The sequence below is a fragment of the Jaculus jaculus genome, chromosome 8, assembly GCF_020740685.1.
Source record: "Jaculus jaculus isolate mJacJac1 chromosome 8, mJacJac1.mat.Y.cur, whole genome shotgun sequence".
NCBI classification, from domain to species: domain Eukaryota; kingdom Metazoa; phylum Chordata; class Mammalia; order Rodentia; family Dipodidae; genus Jaculus; species Jaculus jaculus.
The window spans coordinates 58,426,790-58,450,091 of NC_059109.1; the positions used below are offsets into that span (position 1 = coordinate 58,426,790).

General features: G+C 42.2%; 1 protein-coding gene and 1 pseudogene across 3 annotated transcripts in view; one reads left to right on the forward strand and one right to left on the reverse strand.

The window, feature by feature from the left end:
- Ndufaf1 (NADH:ubiquinone oxidoreductase complex assembly factor 1) overlaps nucleotides 1-23,079 on the forward strand; it is a 30,148-nt gene extending 7,069 nt beyond the window's left edge. For all 3 annotated transcript variants that reach the window (XM_045157828.1, XM_045157827.1, XM_004660900.2), the window contains exons 3-5: nucleotides 9,484-9,669; nucleotides 21,557-21,631; nucleotides 22,855-23,079. In XM_045157828.1, coding sequence (XP_045013763.1) covers nucleotides 9,484-9,669; nucleotides 21,557-21,631; nucleotides 22,855-23,004 — 411 coding nt within the window. In that variant the 3' untranslated portion in view covers nucleotides 23,005-23,079. The remainder of the gene's footprint in view (nucleotides 1-9,483; nucleotides 9,670-21,556; nucleotides 21,632-22,854) is intronic.
- Nucleotides 17,595-19,062, reverse strand: LOC105944185 (annotated as a pseudogene).
- Nucleotides 23,080-23,302: the final 223 nt, after the last annotated feature.

A 23,302-nucleotide genomic window follows, 5' to 3' on the forward strand; every position in this document is an offset into this window, starting at 1 on the left:
TTTTATGGTGCACTTAACAATGATAGTTTATTTTTTATTTTTTATTTTTAAAAAATTTTTATTAACATTTTCCATGATTATAAAATATATCCCATGGTAATTCCCTCACTCCCCACCCCCACACTTTCCCATTTGAAATTCCATTCTCCATCATATTACCTCCCCATTACAATCATTGTAATTACATATATACAATATCAACCTATTAAGTATCCTTCTCCCTTCCTTTCTCTACCCTTTATGTCTCCTTTTTACCTTACTGGCCTCTGCTACTAAGTATTTTCATTCTCACGCAGAAGCCCAATCATCTGTAGCTAGGATCCACATATGAGAGAGAACATGTGGCGCTTGGCTTTCTGGGCCTGGGTTACCTCACTTAGTATAATACTTTCCAGGTCCATCCATTTTTCTGCAAATTTCATAACTTCATTTTTCTTTACCGCTGAGTAGAACTCCATTGTATAAATGTGCCACATCTTCATTATCCACTCATCTGTTGTGGGACATCTAGGTTGGTTCCATTTCCCAGCTATTATAAATTGAGCTGCAGTAAACATGGTTGAGCACGTACTTCTAAGGAAATGAGATGAGTCCTTTGGATATATGCATAGGAGTGCTATAGCTGGGTCATATGGTAGATCAATCTTTAGCTGTTTTAGGAACCTCCACACTGTTTTCCACAATGGGTGGACCAGATTGCATTCCCACCAACAGTGTAGAAGGGTTCCTCTTTTTCCACATCCCCACCAACATTTATGATCATTTGTTTTCATGATGGTAGCCAATCTGACAGGAGTGAGATGGAATCTCAATGTAGTTTTTTTTTTTTAAATCCCCATGGTTTTTATTAATTTCGATGATGTTCATACATCCCCATAGTCTCAGGTCTTTTAACTGAGCCATAATAACAAAAAAAAACTTCAAAATTCCATAATGTTACAAAGTAAACATTCACACTGCAAAAGAAGGCATTGTGCACAGAAAAGCAATATTTAACCTATACAAGATTGAAAACAACCAGAGAAAACATCAAACTCTGTAGCTTCAAGTCCAGCAACTCCAGCCAGTGACAAATCTCCAAGTCTGATAATTCTAACCAGCAACAAGTCTCTGGAATTCCAATTCTGCCCCTCCAGCTAGGCAACTCACAGTCTTGGAAAACTTTTTCAGGGCTGGCAGCTTTTCTTAGCAGCAATCTCGTGGCCCCAACCTCTCCACTGGGTCTCCAATGCAATTCATGGTTCATCCTTATGGCTCCATGGTGTCTCCATGCAGGCATCCACCAAGCCTGCTTCACACACATTTCCAAAACACAAACCATTTTGCAAACTCAATGACCCTCTCTTGCCTGCATTTCTTACACTCCACAATACCAGGTAAGGTGCCAGCTTGTTATGGGGAGGCAAGGAGGGGGATAAAGCAGACTTTGAAGAACAGGACACTCATTGAACACTCAGGCCCCTCCAAAAGAGTCTTCATTCTTCCTGTTGCCCCAGGGCAGGTGAGATGGCCCAAACTCAAAAGTTGTTATCTCTCAATTACAGCTGAATGGGAAGCAGTTTATCCAAAGATTTTTCTTTCTGTGCCATATTCCTCTGCTCACACCAGTTTATTTCTACACAAAACAACTTCTCAGGACCCAGACATAACAGCAAGCTTCTCACACAAACTGCTAGCCCATTCCAGGCAAAACTTTCTCACCCTCATAAGCCAAACCTCACAGTCCATAGTTCATACTGCATTCAGTTCTTTAAACTCTGACCAGAATAGTCCATCAAACTGTACTTACAGCACTGCAAGGTGTCTCTTAGGCAAAGGTTTCAAATCCTTCTACATTCCTCTTGAAAATCAGCTCCAAAAGGCAAAAGGCACACAGTCAGGAGTCTAGCAGCAATCCCACTCCTTGGCACCACTTTACTGTTGCAGTCAGGTCTGCATTGCTGGTAGAAATCACCCAAACCAGAGCATCTTGTGGGAAAAAAGAGGTTTATTTTGGCTTACAGGCTCAAGGGGAAGCTCCACAATGGTAGGGGAAAGTGATGGCATGAGCAGAGGGTGGACATCATCCCCTGGTCAACATAAGGTAGAAAACAGCAACAAGAGAGTTTGCCAAACACTGGCATGGGGAAATGGACTATAACACCCATAAGTCTGCCCCAAACAATACACTCCCTCCAGGAGACATTAATTTCCAAATCTACATCAGCTGGGAACCTAGCATTCAGAACACCTTGGTTAATTCAATGTAGTTTTAATTTGCATTTCCCTGATGACTAGTGACATAGAACATTTTTCTTTTTTAGATGCTTATACCTCTATTTAGCTCCATAGCCCATTTTTTGATTGGCTTGTTTGATTCCTTATTAGTTAACTTTTTAAGTTCTTTGTATATCCTAGATATTAGTCCTCTACCAGATATATAGCTGGTGAAGATTTTTCCCCATTCTGTAGGTTGCCTCTTTGCTTTATTCACAGTGTCCTTTGCAGTGCAAAATAGTTTATAATTTCTTGAGGTCCCAGTAATTAATCTGTGGTTATATTGCCTGAGAAATTGGGGCTGTATTCACAAAGTCTTTGTCAAGACCAATCAATATGTTGAAGGGTTTTCCCTACTTTTTCCTCTAGCAGTTTTAGATTTTCCGGTCTGATATTAAGGTCTTTATTCCATTTGGACTTAATTCTTGTGCGTGGAGAGATAGAAGGATCTATTTTCATCCTTCTACAGATACATATCCAGTTTTCCCAACACTATTTGCTGAAGAGGCTGTCTTTTCTCCAATGAGTATTTTTGTCATTTTTATCGAATATCAGGTGGCTATAGCTACCTGGACTTACATCTGGGTCCTCTATTATGTCCCATTGATCTACATGTCTGCTTTTGTGAAAGTAACACACTGTTTTTGTTACTATGGCTCTGTAGTATAGGTTAAAATCAGGTGTGGTGATACCACCAGCCTTATTTTTGTTGCTCAGTATCATTTTAGATATTCGAGGTTTTTTGTGATTCCAAATGAATTTTTGGATTGCTTTTTCTATTTCCATGAAGAATGCCTTTGGAATTTTGATGGGGATTGTATTAAATGTATAGATTGCTTTTGGTAAGATTGCCATTTTCATAATATTGATTCTTCCAATCCAGGAACAAGGGATATTTTTCCACTTCCTAGTTAGTGTCTTCTGCAATTTCTCACTTCAGTGTTTTAAAGTTCTCATTGTAGTGATTCTTTATTTCCTTGGTTAGGTTTATTCCAAGGTACTTTATTTTTTTGGATGCAATTGTGAATGGGAGTGATTGTCTGATTTCATCCTCTGTGTGTTTGTTGTTAGCATATATGAAGGCTACTGATTTCTGTATATTTTGTATCCTGCTACATGGCTGTAGGTTTTGATCAGCTCTAACAGTTTGCTAGTAGAGTCTTTAGGGTCCTTTACATATAGAATCATGTCATCTGCAAATAATGATAAATTGATCTCTTCCTTTCCAATTTATATCCCTTTTTTATGTGTCTCTTGCCTTATTGCTATGGCTAAGACTTCCAGAACTATGTTAAATAAAAGTGGGGACAGTGGACACCCTTGTCTTGTTCCTGATTTTAGTGGAAAAGCTTCCAGTTTTTCCCCATTTAGTAATATGTTGGCTGTAGGCTTGTCATAAATAGCCTTTATTATATTGAGATATGTTCCTTCTATTCCCTGTCTCTGTAGGACTTTCATCATGAAGGGATGTTGGATTTTGTCAAATGCTTTCTCTGCATCTAATGAGATGATCATGTGATTTTTGTCCTTCAATCCATTTATATGATGTATTACATTTATAGATTTTTGTATATTGAACCATCCCTCCATCTCTGGAATAAAGCATACTTGGTCAATGTGAATGATCTTTCTGATATGTTCTTGTATTCTGTTTGCCAATATTTTGTTGAGAATTTTTGTGTCTATGTTCATAAGTGCCTTGTTTTTATTGGTCCTTAAAAATCTGCTGTGTAGGACTGGAGATATGTTTAGCAATTAAGGTGCTTCCCAACAAAGCCAAAGAACCCAGGTTCAATACACTCAGTATTCACATAAAACCAGATGCACAAGGTGGTGTATGCATCTTGAGTTCCTTTGCAGTGGCTAGAGGCCCTGGTACACCCTTATTCTCTCTCTCTCTCTCTCTTTCTGCCTTTCTGTCTCTGAAATAAATACATAAAATAATTTTTTCAAAATCCACTGTATAAATTTGGTCATTCCAGAGTAGAAAATAGTTGTGTGTCTATATATGGAGTAATGAAAACAGATAACCAGGAGGGAGGGAGGGAGAGAGAGAATATGAATGGGCACACCAGGGCATCCAGCCACTGCAAACAAACTCCAAATGTGTGCACCCCCTTGTGCATCTGGCTCATGTGGGTCCTGGGGAATGGAACTTGGGTTCTTTGGCTTTGCAGGCAAATACCTTAACTGCTAAGCCATCCCTTCAGCCCCCCCCCTTTTTTTTTTAAATTTTTTCGAGGTAGGGTCTCACTCTAGCCCAAGCTGACCTGGAATTCACTATGTAGTCTCCGGGTAGCCTCAAACTTCAGCGATTCTCCTACCTCTGCTTCCTGAGTGCTGGGATTAAAGTGCCACCACACCTGGCTTTAAATTTTATTTTTGTGCTAGAGAGATGGCTTGGCAGTTAAGGCACTTGCCTGCAATGCCTTAGGACTTAGGTTTGATTTCCCAAGACCCACATAAGCCAGATGCACAAGGTGGTGCATGCGTCTGGAATTCGTTTGCTGTGGCTGAAGGCCTTGATGTGCCTATTCTATCTGCATCTCTCTCTAATAAGTAAGTAAATAAAATATTTTAAAAATGTATTTATTTTTACTACTTTTGTATGTATGTGATGTGTGTGTGTGTGTGTTTGTTTGTATATGTCTGTATGTGGGTGTATGCATGTGGAGGCCAGAGGTTGTCCTTTACCTGGCTTTTTGTTTGTTTTTGATTTTCAAGGTAGGGTTTCACTCTGTAGTCCGGGCTGGCCTTAAACTGGCAGCCGTTTTGCCTCAGTATCCCAAGTACTGAGATTATGGGTATAAGCTACTCTTACAAGTTAAGAGAGTGAATAGTAGACTTAGCTTAATAGTTAGAGTGCTGGACACTCAGTGGTAACTAAACTCTCCCAAGTCAGTGGCTCTCTAGTTCTTGGCTTGTGACCTGCTAATAATGACAAGTGCAGATGTGTTAGGGATAGGTTAGGGCTAGTTTATTAGAACTTGAAATAGAAAGTGAAGTCAGGAGCCTTCCCAGCTTGGGAGGGGAACTGACTGCTGACTTGTATCAGGGGCTTTTATATCCTTGGGGATGTAAATTGAGTATTAAGTCGAGGTGGATTGGAATGGTTACTTGGAATATATGTGGAGGATTCTGGTAGGCTGATAATTTCATACCTTTGGGCATCAAGGTATTATGCATCAAGATGTAGTAGATTTGGGTGGGTTACTTTTCAGTGTATGTAAAGGGGTCCTGATAGTTTGATGAGTTAGAGAATTGATTACTTTGTATAAACCAGCCAACATCCTGGGGAGTCAGCATTAATCAGGGCTTTTTTGGAGTTTAGTTCTCAGAACTTTTCTGTATCTGTTATATAATCTCTGTTCTCATTGGCTTTGTCAGGCCATACAGATATATTTGTTCTTTTTGGACCTGTAACCCTGATTAGATACCTACTAAATGGTGTTGCCTTCCTCCTAGTTCTCGACACTGCCACACCTGTTTAACATTTGTTAATGTGCGTTACCAGTACTGGTGCTGAACGCAATTCCATTCCTCATAACAGTCCTGTTAGGTAAGATCACCCTAATTTTACAGATAAGGAAACAGAAGTTCAGAGAGAATTTTTTTTTTTCAGAGTTAGAGCTCATTGCTAATTCATTTATGAACATTGATATTCTTTTTTTTGTTTTTTTGAGGTAGGGTCTCACTCTAGTCCAAGCTGATCTGGAATTCACTATGTGGTCTCAGGGTGGCCTCCAACTCACAGCAATCCTCCTACCTCTGCCTCCTGATTAAAGGCATGTACCACCATGCCTGGCTGAACATTGATATTCTTAAAATCAGATTATCCTTGAGATTGCTATAAATGGATAACCTTTGGAAATTAACAACAAATTCCTTCTTCCCCCCCATTTGAGAGTCTATAGGCAGCAGGCTTGGTACTTATTATTTTTTAAAATTTCTATTGATTTAATTAATTTTCAAGCAAAGAGAGAGGGAGAATGGTTGTGCAAAGGGCCTCTAGCCACTACAAATGAACTCCAAATGCATGTGTCACTGTGCATCTGGCTTTATATGGGTACTGGAGAATCAAACAGGTGGTTAGGCTTTGCAGGCAAGTACCATAACCACTAAGCCATTTCTCCAGCCCTCCTCTTATTATTTTATTTTTATTTATTTATTTATTTATTTTGTTTTTTGAGGTAGGGTCTCACTCTGGCCCAGGCTGACCTGGAATTTACTATTTAGGTTCAGGGTGACTTCCAACTTGTGAAAATCCTCCTACCTCCTGAGTGCTGGGATTAAAGACATGTGCCTCCACACCCAGCTTCTTTTTTTGATATTTCTGAGGCAAGGTCTCAGTCTAGCTCAGGCTGACTTGGAATTCAGTATGTGCTCTCAGGGTGGCCTCAAACTCATGGTGATTCTCCTAACTATGACATTCTTTATTTTATTTTTGGAGAGAGAATGGGCGCTCCAGGGCCTTCAACCGCTGCAAAGTCCAGACATGTAGCATGTGCAACACTGTGTGCTTGCGTCACTGCGTCTGGTTACATGGGACCTGGAGATTCAAACATGAGTTCTTAGGCTTTGCAGGAAAGCACTTTAACTGCTAAGCCATCTCTCCAGCCCCAACTGCTGGAATGAAAGGCGTGTGCCACTATGCCTGGCTAAAGTATTTTTACTTATTTATTTGCAAGCAGAAAGGGGCGGGGGAGAGAAAATAGGCACACCATGGCTTTTTATCACTGTGAATGAATTCCAGATGCATGCACCACTTTCATGCATCTGGCTTTACATTTGTACTGGGGAATGGATCTTAGGCCATTAGGTTTAGCAAGCAAGTGCCTTTAATTGCAGAGACATTTCTTTAGCCCAAGGCCTGGTTACTTTCTATATAGCCTAGGTTGGTCTCAGATTCTCTTCAGTCCACCTACCTCGGCCTCCACAGTACTGGAATAATAGATGTGAGTCATCATATCTGGACTTACATTGCATTTTGAACAGAAATAGTATAAATAATTGTTAAACCGTGCCTGCAAAGCCAAAGAACCCAGGTTTGATTCCCCAGGACCCATGTAAGCCAAACACACAAGGTGACGCATACATCTGGAATTCATTTACAGTGGCTGGAGGCCTTGGTGCCCATTCTCTCTCTCTGCCTCGTCTTTCTCTCAAATAAACAATTTTTTCTAAATAAAAAAAAAACTCTTTAAAAAACTTAAGCTTTATTTTCTATAGTTTTCTGATAGGACAATGTAGTTGTCATAAGATTGACTACTCAGAAGCCCTTGTTCTATAGGACCAAGAAAGAAAAGCACATTCATGTCCATTCAGCAAGGACAGACAAGTGTCCATGGCATGGATAAACTTTTCCAGGGTAGTCATGTCTTAATCTGATTTTTGTTGTTGTTGTTTTTGAATTAGGGTCTCACTCTAGCCCAGGCTGACCTGGAATTCACTATGTGTTGCAGTCAGGTTCGCATTGCTGGTAGAAATCACCCAACTAAGAGCAGCTTGTGGGAAAAAGAGGTTTATTTTGGCTTACTGGCTTAAGGGGAAGGTCCATGATGGCAGGGGAAAACGATGGCATGAACAGAGTGTGGACATCACCCCTGGCCAACATAAGGTAGACAATAGCAACAGGAGAGTGTGCCAAACACTAGGGTGGGAAAACTGGCTATAATACCCATAAGCCTGCCCCCAAAAATACACTGCCTCCAGAAGGCATTAATTCCCAAATCTTCATCAGCTGTGAACCTAGCATTCAGAACACCTAAGTTTATGGGGGATACCTGAATCAAACCACCATACTATATAATCTCAGGGTGGACTTGAACTCATGGCGATCCTCTTACCTCTGCCTTCTGGGTGCTGGGATTAAAGGTGTGTGCCACCACGACTGGTATGGCTGCTTGTTTTGATGCAGGGTCTCACACTAACCATGGCTGGCCTCAGTCTCACAGCAGTCCTCCTACCTCAGCCTCTTGAGTTCTGGGATCAAAGGTATGAGCCACTATGCCTGGCTAGCCAGTCATGTCTTGAACATTAGCCTGTACTTTGTGTTAAAGTATTGATTGCCATGTTTTTCTGCCTCCTCATAGTAGAAAGTCTAAAAATAGAGAAAAATGGTTAGAGCATCATTTAAGAACTGCCAACTTGTTGATGACTCACATCTTCCTAAAAGTGGGTAATAAGGGCCTGGAGAGATGGCTGCCTGCATTAAAGCACTTGCTATGCAAGCATGAGGACCAGAGTCTGCATACCTAACACCCACCTAAAAGCTAGGTGATCATGTTACCCTGCCTATAATCCCAGCACTCAGGAGGCAGGAGACAGGAAGTCCCCTGGGCAAACTGTCCAACTAGACTAGTTTCAATAAAGTGAAGATCAAGTGGAGGAAGACACTTGATGTCAACCTCTGGCATCCATCCTCAGTTGTACCCACATATACATGCAAGCACACATATACACATATGCGTAAAAGTGGAAAATGAGCTGGGCATGGTGGCGCCCACCTTTAATCCCAGCACTCGGGAGGCAGAGGTAGGAGGATTGCTGTGAGTTCAAGGCCAGCCTGAGACTACATAGTGAATTCCAGGTCAGCTTTGTCTAGAGTGAGACCCTACCTTGGAAAAAAAGAAAAGAAAATTAAAAATTAAAAAATAAATAAAATAAAAGTGGAAAATGATGGGGGGGAGGGAGGGTATTACGATGGGATATTTTTATGATGGAAAATGTTAATAAAAATTGTGAAAAGAAAAATAAAAAAAATGTAAAAAAAAAAGTGGAAAATGAAGGGCTGGGAAGATGGCTTGGCAGTTAAAGGCACTTACTTGCAAAGCCTGCTGGCCCTGGGTTAAACTCTGAAGACGCTCTCATAAAAGCCAGATGGGCCTTCCCTTGCAGCATCAAGAGACCCTGGCACCCTTCCCCCACATGCAAATAAGTAAAAAGTTAAAAAATATATTTTATTTATTTATTCATTTGAGAGAGAGAAAGAGGCTGATAGAGAGAAGGGAGAATGGGCATGCCAGGGCCTCTAGCCAGTGTAAATGAACTCCAGACTGTGTGGCCCCTTGTGCATCTGGCTTAAGTGGGTCCTGGGGAATCAAACCAGGATCTTTAGGCTTTACAGGCAAATACCTTAACTGTTAGGGCATTTCCTGAGCCATAAATAAATTTAAAAAATTAAAAATTGGAGAATGAGATAAACTAACTTATCTTTCTGTACCTCAGGGTGCTTTTGAAAGGAAGAGACCTTATGATTGGTCCCTGTTCAATACTCTGTATCTTCGTGTCCGCGGGGATGGCCGGGCATGGATGGTGACCATCAGGCAAGACACAGACTTTGTTCAGAAGAAAAATCAAATGTACAGTTACTTCATGTTCACCCGTGGGGGTCCCTACTGGCAAGAGGTCAAGGTAAATGTACCAGTCTTTTGTGTATGCAAATCAGTTCTGTTAGGATTATGGTCCTTGTTTTCTTTTTTGTACTATTGCTTTTGGAAGATGGAGGTACAATGAGTAGAAAGAAGAGGACCTAGGAGAGAGACTTAAAAGACAAATGATTTTTTCTTTTATTAATAAACATGTGGCCTGAAGAGATGGCTTAGCAGTTAAAACGCTTGCCTGCAAAGCCTAAAGACCCATGTTCCACCCCCCAGCTCCCACATAAGCCAGACGCACAAGGTGATGCAAGGTTGCACATGTGTACTCATGAATTTGATTGCAGTAGCTGGAGGCCCTGGCGCACCAATTCTGTCTTGCTCTCTCACTCTTTCTCTCTTACAAATAAATAAATAAATAACAAAATAAAAGAAATGTTAGCCTACTAGCCAGTAAATTCATGTGTGTGAAGGTGCTCAAGATCCAATAGTTTAGGACCTTGCATATGTTTGACAGGTGCACTGAGCTACATCCACAATGTGCAGTAAATCTTTTGGGTAAGGTTACAGCCAGGTTCATGTTAAATCATAGGCACATCTCTGGTCTGTGTTCAAGTAGTTGCTCTTTTTTTTTTTTTTTAAATTTTTATTTATTTATTTGAGAGTGACAGACACAGAGAGAAGGAGAGATAGAGGGAGAGAGAGAGAATGGGCGCACCAGGGCTTCCAGCCTCTGCAAACGAACTCCAGACATGTGCGCCCCCTTGTGCATCTGGCTAACGTGGGACCTGGGGAACCGAGCCTCGAACCGGGGTCCTTACTCTTCACAGGCAAGCGCTTAACCGCTAAGCCATCTCTCCAGCCCTAGTTGCTCTTTTTTATGTTTCTGCCATGTCACTTCTCCCAGGTAACTTTATTAAACTATTGTCCAAAGCTTAATAGGAAGGTTTGCTTAGGAGGAATAAATACTTCATACTTGACAATCATAAATTTTTCTATTTATTTCTTGCTAGCATTTTTGTAAATGAGAAAGTGAAGCTTTACGAAGTTATGTGGCACTAGGCATGTAATCCTGGGAAGATAAAGAGTTTGAGTTAGGCTGGGCATACTGTCTTTTTTTTTTTTTTTCTAGGTAAGGTCTGGCCCAGGCTGACCTGGAATTCACTATGTAGTCTCAGGCTGACCTTGAATTTAAGGCGATCCTCCTACCTCTTCCTGGGATTAAAGACCTGCACCACCACCCCCAGCTGATGAAAAAAAAAAAAAAGGTAGTTTGGGGAGATTGCTCTGTGGTTAAAGGCCCTTGCTTACAAAGCCTTTACGTGGGTTCAATTCCTCATGTAAAACCAGACAACAAAGTGACTTGTGCATCTAGAATTCCTATATAGGAGCAAGAGACCCTGGTGTACCCATTCTCTCTCTCTTTTTCTTTCTTTTCTTTTCTTTTTTCTTTTCTTTTCTTTTCTTAGGTAGAGGTCTCACTCTAGCCCAGGATAGCATTGAATTCACAGTGATCCTACCTCCTGAGTGCTCAGATTAAAGGTGTGTGCCGCCACACCTGGCTCTTTTTCTCTCAATCACTCTCTCTGCTTGCAAATAAATAAATAACAATAACAAAAAGAATTGAAAAACCTGGTATGCTTGTGCATGTCTATAATCCCAGCACTTTGGATGCTGAGGCAGGAGGAGTGCTTCAAGTTTGGATCTAGCCTGGATTACATAGTGAGCCCAAAATAAAAACACTAAAAAGCAAAGAAACTCCTAGCATTTTGAGTTGGGGATGTAGCTCAGTTGGTAGATTACCTAGCATGTACAAAGCCTTGGGAGGGTTCCATCTCCAGCCATCCATGGTGGTAAAGGCCTGTAATCCCAGAACTCAGAAAGAGGCAGGAGGAGAAGTTGAAGATCATCTTTGGCTATATGGCAAGTCTCTAGGTCAGTCCGTGCTATATGAGACCCTGTCTCAAAAAGAAAGGTGGGCTGGAGAGATGCCTCTGCGGTTAAGGCACTTGCCTACAAAGCCTAAGGACCCAGGTTCGACTCCTTAGTACCCATGTAAGCTAGATGCAAGGTGTCACATGTACCTGGAGTTGATTTTCAGTGGCTGGAGGCCTTGGCACACCCAGTCTCTATCTGTCTCTCTTCTATTTGTCTTTGCTTGCAAATAAATAAATAATATTTTAAAAATGTAGTACTATTCATGTCTGCATTCTGGAGTTTTTTAATCCATAAACTCAAAAGAAAGCCTCCATTTTGTTTGTGTCTTAAGCATAAGTTTTTTTTTTGTTTTTTTGGTTTTTCGAGGTAGGGTCTCACTCTGGCTCAGGCTGACCTGGAATTCACTATGTAGTCTCAGGGTGGCCTCGAACTCACGGTGATCCTCCTACCTCTGCCTCCCGAGTGCTGGGATTAAAGGCGTGCGCCACCACGCCCGGCTTTAAGCATAAGTTTTCATATAGGATTCCCCCCCTCTCTCTTCACATCCCATCTGTTAGGAAGTTCTTGTATTTCAAAATACACCCAGAATCTTGTCCTGTATTGCTGCCTATTCTATTCCTATCCTAGTCCAGGTTTTTGGATTACTATAGTAATGTCACTGCTGATTTCCAGGGATAGAAAATGGGGCTAAAGGTTGAGCTGATGTATACTGGCAGATGATATAATGAATTGTGCCTATATAATGCAGGTTTTTCCATAAACAACAAAAATGACAGTTTATAAGAGCTTCCAGATTTGTCTGTGTATATATGTATGGAGTTTGTGTGGTGTATGCATGTGTGTGCACAGAAGCATGTATGGAGGCCAGAAAACTTAAGATGACCTTCTTTTATTGCTATCCACATATTTTCTTGAGATGGGGTCTCTCCCTCAACCCAGAGCTGTCATTTAAGGTCAGCAAGCCCCAGGAATTTTCTGGTCTCATCCCCCTGCTGATTGGAGTTACAGATGTGTGTGGCCATGCCCAGCTTTTTAAATGGGTTCTAGGGAATTGAAACTAGGGTGGTTTCAGGCTCTCAAAGGCCCCCTTGCTTAGATGGCAAGTGCTCTTAACTGCTGAGCCATTTCCCCAGCTCCAGTCCCAGCCTTCCTGCTTACTGAAACCAGACGTGCCTAGAGGGTAGTATGCCTGGTGAAGGCAGAGAGTCCTGCATCTCTCCTCCCATCTCCTCTATATGGCAGTGTTCATCTCTATCATTTTTTTTTTTTTAAGGTAGAGTCTCACTCTAGACCAGGTTGACCTGGAATTCACTATGTAGTTTCAGGGTGGCCTTGAACTTATGGTGATCCTCCTACTCTGCCTCCCGACTGCTGGGATTAAAGGCATGTGCCACCATGCCTGGCCTCATCTGTACCCTTTATAGTGTTCTTTAAACAAGCCAGTAAGCTTTGTCCCCCTGAGTTCCATGAGCCACTCTAGCAAATTAATTGAACCTGAGGGGAAAGTTGTGAGAACCCTGATTTAGAACAGATTGACCAGAAGTATATATGTGCCAACCTACCACTGTGACTGGCACTGTCATGGAGAATGCCTCTGGGAGAGAGGACAAAGCCCTCAACCTGTGGGATCTGATGCTATCTCCAGAGTGAATTGAATTAGAGGGACACTCAAGTGACATCTGGAAAATTTGCTGTAACATTGGTGTATGGAGAGTCTTCACTCTCAATCTGGTGTCAGAAGTGTTTGAGTGGTATTTGGATAGTGAGGGTAGAAAAAAGGCTGGGTCTTTTTCCCTTCAGAAGGTTTTGTCTGCTTTCTCCCAGTTACGGGCCTTGCTTTTGCTAAATAGATGCTCTATCTTTGAGCTACATCTCTAACCTTCTCAATAGATTTTTATGTAGTAAAATAAATAAATAAGTATTTTTTTTAATTATTTTTTTGTTTGCTTTTTTATTTATTTATTTGAGAGCGACAGACACAGAGAGAAAGACAGATAGAGGGAGAGAGAGAGAATGGGCGCGCCAGGGCTTCCAACCTCTGCAAACGAACTCCAGACGTGTGCACCCCCTTGTGCATCTGGCTAACGTGGGACCTGGGGAACTGAGCCTCGAACCAGGGTCCTTAGGCTTCACAGGCAAGTGCTTAACCGCTAAGCCATCTCTCCATCCCATTTTTTTTTTGTGTTTCAAGGTAGGGTCTCACTCTAGCCCGGGCTGATTTGTTTTTAATTATTTATTTATTAGAGTCAGAGAGAGAGGGAGAGAGAGAGTGTGTGTGAGAATGGGCGTGCCAGGGCTTCCAGCCTCTGCAAATGAACTCCAGATGCATGTGCCACCATGTGCACTTGGCTTATATGGGACCTGGAGAATTGAACCTGGGTCCATAGGTCCAGCGCCTTACCTGCTAAGCCATCTCTCCAGCCCTATATTATTTATTTGTAAGCAGGGAGAGACAGGGAAGAGATGTGGGGCAGGGAGAATGGGCACATAAGAGCCTCCAGCTGCTGTAAATGAGCTCCAGACACATGCTCCACCTCGTGCATCTGGCTTATGTGGGTACTGGGGAATTGAACCTGGGACTTTAGGCTTTGCAGGCAATCACCTTAACCACTTGACCATCTCTCCAAACCTATTTTAAAAACAAAATTCGGGCTGGAGAGATAGCTCAGCAGTTAAGGTACATGCCTGTGAAGCCTAAGGACCCAGGTTCAATTCTCTAGGTCTGATGTAAGCCAGATGCACATGGTGGCACATGCATCTGAAGTTCTTTTGTAGTGGCTAGAGACCCTGGCATGCCCATTCTCTCTCCCTCCCCTTCTCTCTGTCTCTAATAAATAAAAATAAATCTTTAAAAAACATGGATAATGTTACCTTCTTAGCAGTTGTTTGCTATGAAGAGTCCATGAAAAGCAAAAAATTTTAAAAATTAAAAAAATTATCTTTAGGCTGGAGGGAATTCCAGGTCAGTCTGGGCTAGAGTGAGACCCTACCTCGAAACACACACACACACACACACACACACACACACACACACACAAAATTTAGATCATGCAATATGATTTTTGTTTTGTTTTCTTTTTTTGAGGTAGGGTCTCACTCTAGCCTAGGCTGACCTGGAATTCACTCTGTAGTCTCAGGGTGGCCTTGAATTTACAGCCATCCTTCTACCTCTGCTTCCCAAGTACTGGGATTAAAGGTGTGAGCCACCATGCCTGGCCTATGCAACATGATTTTATATTATTTATTAAACAATTTGTTACACATAGATGATTAAAACATCCCACATCTTTTCCTGACTTTAACTTTACCACAAGCATTTTTTTTTTTTTTTTTTTTTTTTGATGTAGGGTCTCGCTTTAGCCAGGCTGACCTGGAATTCTCTGTGTAATCTCAGCGTGGCCCTAGACTCACAGTGATCCTCCTGTCTCTGCCTCCAAAATTCTGGGATTAAAAGCATGCATTACTATGCCTGACCTTTTTTTAAAAAAATCTTTTGAGGTAGGGTTTCACTCTAGCCCAAGCCCACCTAGAACTCACCGTATGCTCATCTCAGGCTCACAGCAGTCCTACCTCGGCCTCCCAAGTATTGGGATTAAAGGTGTGTACCATCATTGCTAGACCTCCAAAAGCATGCTTATAGAAAAATTATATAGTTATTTCTTTTCAGTAAAGTATTAATAATGTAGCTATCTTGGTCCATTTTCCTATTTTTTAACCTGTGGTTTATTATGATTTTCAAATTATCTGCCAATTTTATAGGCATAAATTAGAATCATGCTTTATCTTGATTTCTTTTTTCTTTTGTTTGGTTTTCTGAGGTAGAGTCTCTAGCTCAGGCTGACCTGGAATTCACTATGTAGTCTCAAGGTGGCCTTGAACTCATGGCAATCCTCCTACCTCTGCCTCCCAAGTGCTGGGATTAAAGGTGTATGCCACTATGCCCAGCTTTTTTTTCTTTTTATTAATTAGAAATTTTATTGTATAGACAAATCATGTGTTGGTCCCATTCCCTTCCCTGTCCCCATCCCACTGAGAGCCCTCCTCATTGGGGTTACTGGTATTCACCATGGGGTATAAGTTATGAATGCAGTAGTCAGTCACTGTGGGAGGGGGTAACACTTCTGGATACTTCTTCCTATCCTGTGGCTCTTATAATTTTTCCACCCCCTCTTCTGCAGTGGTCCTTAGGCCTTGCTGGGTAGGCTGTATAAGTCTACTTTTAGTGTTAAGCTGTCAGCGGTTTCTGGATTTCTACTTTGATAAGCTGAATGCCACTATTGTGCAGTTGTGTACATCTTGTCCAGCTGGTTGATTTAGTATCTAGCAGGACCCCCTGCTTGTTCATAATATTGGTGGCCATTTTCCCCCGACAGCTCACGTAGTACTTTCTTGCACTTGCCTCACCTTTGTGCATCTGACTTACATGGGATCTGTAGAGTTGAACATGGGTCCTTAGGCTTCATAGACAAGTACCTTAACCGCTAAGCCATCTTTCCAGCCCTTGGCTTTCCTTTTATATATATAAATAAGTATGATGTATGTATGTAGGCATATGTTTGCTATGGTTTATGTGTGGAGATCAGAAGATAGCCCTGGGCTGGAGGGATAACTTAGCAGTTAGGGCGCTTGCCTGCAAAGCCAAAGAACCCAGGTTCAGTTCCTCAGGACCCACATAAAATGGATGCACAAGGTAGCACATGCATCTGGAGTTTGTTTGCAGTGGCTGGGGCCCCTGATGCACCCATTCTCTCTCTCTTTCTGCCTCTTTCTCTCTCTTAAATAAGTGAAGATAATAAAGATAACCCTGACATGTTGATCTTCTCCTTTTACCTTGCTTTAGACAGGGTCTCTTATTTTTTGCTGCTCGCAAAGGCCAGACTAGCTGTCCTACAAACTTTGCAATTTCCTGACTCCTCCAGTTGCTGTAGACAAGTTGAAATTGCAGACTGTTGTCCACTATGTTATGATTATACATGAGTCTAATCATCAAATTTCCATAGCAAACACTGAGCCATTGAGTCATCTCCACAGTCACTTGTTTTTCTTTTCTTAAGTTAAAAAATTCATAACTCATCTTTAATTGACCAAAAATGATATTCTGCTCCCAGCAATGAACAAATCAACTTGTTAAAAAGTAAATGAAGGTTAGAACACAGGAATGGTTTGGCTTCCATCACAAACACAAATTGCTGGATGGAGTCGGATAAATGCTGCTACACACTTAAGGTTGCATGAAAATACGAGGCCTAAAGTGTGACTTACACTACCAGGCCAGCAAGACCCACATGTGACACCAGACTAGACCAGGCCTTACAGGGCACAGGAGATAAGATCTCCCCAGTAACAATTATACCCTTTTACTTACAGAAAGATCTATGCTTTATCATTTAGCAGACAATTTTAAAAAACATTTTACTCAGAGATAAGAAATAGCCAACTAGGAGGAGGACTGTGCTGCTGTTTAAAGTGACCATTTGTCAATAGCTGCAGAGTTACTGGGCAGTGCTGGGTCTGAAGGTATAGCTTCCCCATGGAAGCAAGCAGGGAAATGTATGGCATAAAATCTTTTATTGCCCATATCCTTAAAACAGGACAAGATGGGTGACCACACCAGCTAACCACTGAGGTCACAAGTAGCAGCAAAAGTGTGCCGGAACTCCACCCCGCCCAAGATCTTTGTTCCACTCTCTCCAGAAAAAGTTTTCTCAATAAGGCTCTTGTTTCTTCCCTCAACTGGACACAACGCTTCCAGCTGTTTACTACTCAGACATCTCTTCTGCCACTTTTTTTAAAAAAAATTTTATTTGTTTATTTAAGAGAGGAGAAAGAGGCAGACAGAGAGAGAGAGTGTGTGAGAGAGAGAGAGAGAATGGTGTGCCAGGGCCTCCAGCCTCTGCAAATGAACTCCATACACATAAGCCACCCTGTGCATCTGGCTTACATGGGTACTGGGGAATTGAACCTGGCTCCTTAGGCTTCACAGGCAAGTGCCTTAACCGCTAATTCATATCTCCAGCCCTCTTCTGCCACTTTTGCTTCCTTCTTCTTTTTCTTCTTGGTGGTGTCACTGTCCCCATCACCAGGCTCACTCTCACTCTCCACCACAGCTTTAGCCTTCTTGTCCTCCTCCTTATTCTTCTTTTCCTTCTTGATCAACTGGGGAACTGCTGTGTGTGTCTCACCACTCATGCTCACGCTTCCGTTCTGTGACTTTTACTGCTTCAGCAACAAGCTTTGGGGCTTCACAGCTCCAGCAGCCACATCTTCCTTGCCAGCATCACGGTGATCAACGTGGTCCTGCTGCCATGTTCAGGGGTATTGTCTGTGGGTTTGCCATGCTTGTCCAGAAGGTCAGCTTCTCCACTTGCGAGGATAAGTGTCTTGCTCCATGATCACTCTCTTGATCTTGGCTACTATACCATGGTCACAAGTAGAAATCACTGCTGTGGTCATTGATACAATAGCCATGCAGATAGCTTCCCCCTTGGTGGTAATGAGAGCAATCTTCTGGTTGACTTTAATGCTGTTCTCGTATCAAAGAACACCAGGAAGCATGATCTCGGCTCCATAGCAGATTGCATTTACTGCACTATCTTCATAACCCGCTGTTTGAGAAGTCAACAGCTTTTCCAAAGGGTAAACAACACGCTGCAAGTAGCTCTCATCCTTATGGTTATCATATAACCACTGAGCATAAGTACATCAGGCATTGTCACCATGTGGTCCTTTTCACTAATGACTCCAGAAGAACCCTCCGAAGTTCCTGCATTTGACCACCAACTCCCATTAACAAACCAAGGTGCACACACAGTGTCTGAACGTAGGTTCCAGCTTCACAACTCACCCAAAAGATTCCCAATCTTCTTTCAGGATCATATTCAGTCATTTTGCTCTCATAGGTAGTCCTCACTCGAAGCTGCTTTTTCACTGCAGCAAGAAGTGGGGGTGCTGGAACAGGGCACCTGTCAGAGTTTCTAGTGTCCTAGAAAGCTGAGTCCCCCCTTCAATAGCATTGTGTAGCTGGACAATTCCCACATACTCTTTGCCTGCACTCTGTTGTGATTTCACTAAGCGAGTAGCTCGTTCTGTGCGTACAGTTAAACATCCAGTCACTTTGGGATCCAGTGTGTGCTGTGTCCAGTCTTCTCCACCCGAAGTATTTGTCGTATCCAGGCTACCACCTCATGGGAAGAAGGCTTGTCAAGATTAATGAAACCTGTCCTGATATAGTCTCCAATCTTCCTCTTCAGAGGATTTGAACCACAAGGAAGAGGTGTGTGGTGTGTTGTCCTTACATTTAACTTATCAAAATTCTTCAGTAACAAAGGCCACTGAGAAGTATCCAACTGAGCCACTTTGGATTCTGGTTTGATAAGAAAGTAGGATAGGAACAATGTATCAAAGTTCACACGGCTATATCTTCTTCTAATGGCTTCCCGTCCTTTCTCTTTTTATGCTGCTTTGGCAAAATAATGCCTTCTGCTTCCGCCATCTTGCACTGTACCGCATGTAATCGGCTCAAGCCACTCCGTTCTTGTTTTCCTTTTGAATCACAATTCTCTGTGTGGTCCAGGCTGCCATCAGATTTGTGCCTTTACCTCCCACGTGGTATGATTATAAGTGTGTACCACCATGGTCAGCTTCCTTTTTTTGTTGTGTGTATTAGTGTGGGTATGGTGTACATGCCATACATGTACAGCTGTAGATGTCAGAACAACTTCAGGTGTTAGCCTTGCCTTTTATCTCATTTGATGGAGGGTCTCTCATTCAATGCTATATTTACCAGGATAGTGGGCCTGTCAGCACCTGGAGATTCTCCTGCCTCTGTCTCCCTTCTTACCGTAGGTGCACTGATATTATCAACTGTTGCTTCAGTGTCCAGCTTTCCATGGGCTCTGGGGATCTGAGCTCTGGTACTCACACTTGCACAGCAAGCACCTCATCTCCACTGAGCTGTCTGCTAGGTCCTGATTTTTATTTTTATTTTTGGTTTTTTGAGGTAGGTCTGGCTCTAGCTCTGACTGACCTAGAATTTAATCTGGAGTCTCAGGCTGGCCTCAAACTCACAGTGATCTTCCTACCTTTGCCTCTCAAGTGCTGGAATTAAAGGTGTGAGACACCATGCCTGGATTTTTTATTTTTTTACTATTAGAAAAAGTTATATCTGCTATTGAGGGGATGGCTCAAGGTATTAAGGTATTAAGAGTGTTCAGGAGTGCTTGCTATGCAAACATGAGACCACAAATCCATCTGAATTCAGTTTGTCAGCACCTGTGTAAGCTGCTGGGCATGGCCAAACCAAGCATGCCTGCAACTGCAGTCCTGCAGAGTGGAGACAGAGTCCTGGGGTTTGCAAAAACTGCAGACCTGGGCTCACAGACTCCATCTCAAGGAAACACATGGGATGAGTAATAAAGGTGGACATCTGATGTTTTTCTTTGGCCTCCCCATGAGCATACATGGGTTGTGTGTATCTTCACACACATGTGCATGCACCATACACATACATTGCCACACCACTGCCACTCCACATGCATGCACACACAAAAGCAGCAGCAGTAAAAGCTGTATCTAAGTCAGGCCTGATATTACACACCTGCAATCCTAGCACTTGTGAGACTGAAGTAGGAGGCTAAAGTAGTATTGCTCCTAGTTCAAGGCTAGCCTGGGCCACATAGTGAGTTACAGACCAGCCTTGGCTATACAGTGAGACTGTCTCAAAAAAGGAAAAAGGCTGAGTGTGGTGGTATACACCTTTAATCCTAGCACTGGGAAGGCAGAGGTAGGAGGATTGCTGTGAGAACAAGACCAATGTGTGACTAAAGAGTGAGTGCCAGGTCAGCCTGGGTTAGAGTGAGACCCTACTTTGAAAAACCAAACAAGCAAAACAAACAAAAAATAATGGGGAAAAAAGGGCTGGAGAGATGGCTCAGCAGTTAAGGCACTTGCCTATAACTTGAGTTTAATTCCCCAGTACCCATTTAAAGCTGGATGCATAAAGTTGCACAGGTGTCTGGAGTCCCTTGCAACAGCTGGAGACCCTAGTGTGCCCATTCTCTTCCACTGTTGTTGCATGATAACCCATATCTTTAATTCCAGCTGAGGTGGGAGAATCACTATGAGTTAGAGGCCATCCTGAGACTAATTCCAGGTCAGTCTGGACTAGAGGGAGTCCCTGCTTTGGGGGAGGAGGGAAAGCTAGGCATGGTGGTACATGCCTTTAATCCCTGCACTGGGGAGGCTGAGGTAGAATGATTACTGTGAGTTGGAGGCCACCCTGAGATTACCTATTAAATTCCAGGTCAGCCTGGGCTAGAGAGAAACAAACAAACAAAACCAACGGCTGGAGGGATGGCGTAGTGGCTAAGGCTTTTGCCTGCAAAGTCAAAAGATCCAGGTTCAATTTCCCAGGACCCACGTTAGCCAGATGCACAAGGAGGCACACGCGTCTGGAGTTTGTTTGCAGTGGCTGGAGGCCCTGGCATGCCCATTCTCTCTCCCTCTTCTCTGTCAAATAAGTAAAATAAATAAATAAATATTAAAACAAAAAACAAAATAAAAAATTATACATACATGTGCATGCATATACTTGTATGTATGTATTATTTATATGTGTACCTTTGGTCTTGGGGTATAGCGCTCATGGATAGTGTTCCCTGGTATTCATAATGCCCTGGGTTCAATCCTTACTCAGCACTTCAAACACAACAAAAAAATCCAGAAAATTTTATCTTTAATTCAAACATCTAGCCATTTCTCATACCTGCATTGATTTATTTACTTGTTAATTGAAACTGTCTTGCTATGGGGCCCAGGCAAGTCTTGAACTACTGGGTTCAGGTAGTCTCAGTCTCCCTAGTAATTAGGACTATAGTTCCGACCTTACATAAAGTGTTTATAAATGAAATGTAAACTGTTCTTTTATTTCCAACAAATGCCTCAATTGCTTATGTTCCAGCTATGAAACAAATGGTCTCTTTTTTCAGATTCCTTTTTCTAAATTCTTCTTCTCGAATCAAGGAAGAATCCGAGATGTCCAGTGCCAACTTGTGCTTGACAAGGTAACAAACATTTTCCTGTACTTTTCACTCAGAACAGTATCATCTTTAGTGAAACAGATCTCCTATGAGGACCAGTCAGTCTTATTTTGGAAGATGAGCAGATGAAAGGTTAAAATTCCTACTAGGGCTGGAGAGATGGCTTAGCAGTTAAGGCACTTGCCTGCAAAGCCTAAGGACCCGAGTTCGATGTCCCAGTACTCATGTCTTTTGAGACAAACCTCCAACCTACAGGAATGTTAGTATGATTATATTTATGGTGTGTCTACATTTTTTTTTTGTTGTTGTTGTTTTGTTTTGTTTTATTTCGAGGTAGGGTCTCACTCTGGCCCATGCTCTCAGGCTGGCCTTAAACTCATGGCCATCCTCTTACCTCTGCCTACTGAGTGCTGGGATTAAAGGTGTACACCCCCACACCCAGCTTGTGTCTACATTTAAATAAATAAATAAATATATCCTATTTATTTGTTAGAGAAAGAGAGAATGAGTGTGCCAGAGCCTCTAATCACTGCAAATGTACTCCATATGCATGTGCCACTTTGTGTATGTGGCTTTACATGGGTACTGGGAATCGAACCTGGGTTCTTAGGCTTTGCAGGCAAGTGCCTTAACTGCTGAGCTGTCTCTCCAGCCCCCATATGTCTACATTTCTACATTTTATGTTAGCTTTAAGAGCTCAAAAGAGCTTCAGGGGATCTTGGTATTAGGAATCCACGTTGTCCTTAGTAGTCTTAAGTGGAACCACTTAAAGGGGAGGGAGCAGTTAGCTGGATATAATGGTACATGCCTATAACCCCAGCACTTGTGGGAAGTGAAAGCAGGATGATCAGCAGTTCAGGCTAACCTAGGCTACATGAGACAGCTGGAGGGGGGCTGGAGCAGTCTTTTATTTACTTTTATAATTTGCTATTACAAATGCAAGGTATTATACCCTTGCTGATGCCCAGGTTGTAAAGACTCGTTTGTAGTCATTACCTCAGGTACTTGAAAACTACAGGAACCACATCAGTATGGAAATGTATACAATTTTTTGTTTGTTTGGTTTTTCAAGGTAGGGTCTCACTGTAGTCCAGGATGACCTGGTATTCACTCTGTAGTCTCAGGATGGTCTTGAACTCACAGTGATCCTCCTACCTCTGCCTCCCAAGTGCTGGGATTAAAAAGCGTGCACCACCACATCTGGCTTTGAAATGTATAAAATTTTAATCAATTTGTTTTAAATTTAGATCTCTTCTATAGGATTCACCCTAGCTGATAAAGTGGATGGTCCATTCTTTCTGGAAATAGATTTCATTGGGGTATTTAATGATCCAGCCCACACAGAAGAATTTGCTTATGAAAATTCTCCAGATCTTAACCCAAGTCTTTTTAAATAGAGAAGAATATGTGTTACTAGATCAAAGGCAAGTAGCACCTACATGATACAAATAAATAAAGTGTTTCTACTATTACTGTTGTTGTTTTGATTTTTTTTTCTCCATTTTCTGCTGTCATGGGTTTGAAATTGAACCCAGGGCCTTGTGTCTGCTAGTCTGCTAGACAAGTATAAGCTATACTCCCAGCCCAAAGCTTTTGTTTCATGGCATCCAATGAGTACTGGTTGGTCCTTCCCTCCTTCCCTCCCTCCTTCCCTCCTTCCCTCCCTCCCTCCCTCCCTTTCTTTCTTCCTTCCCT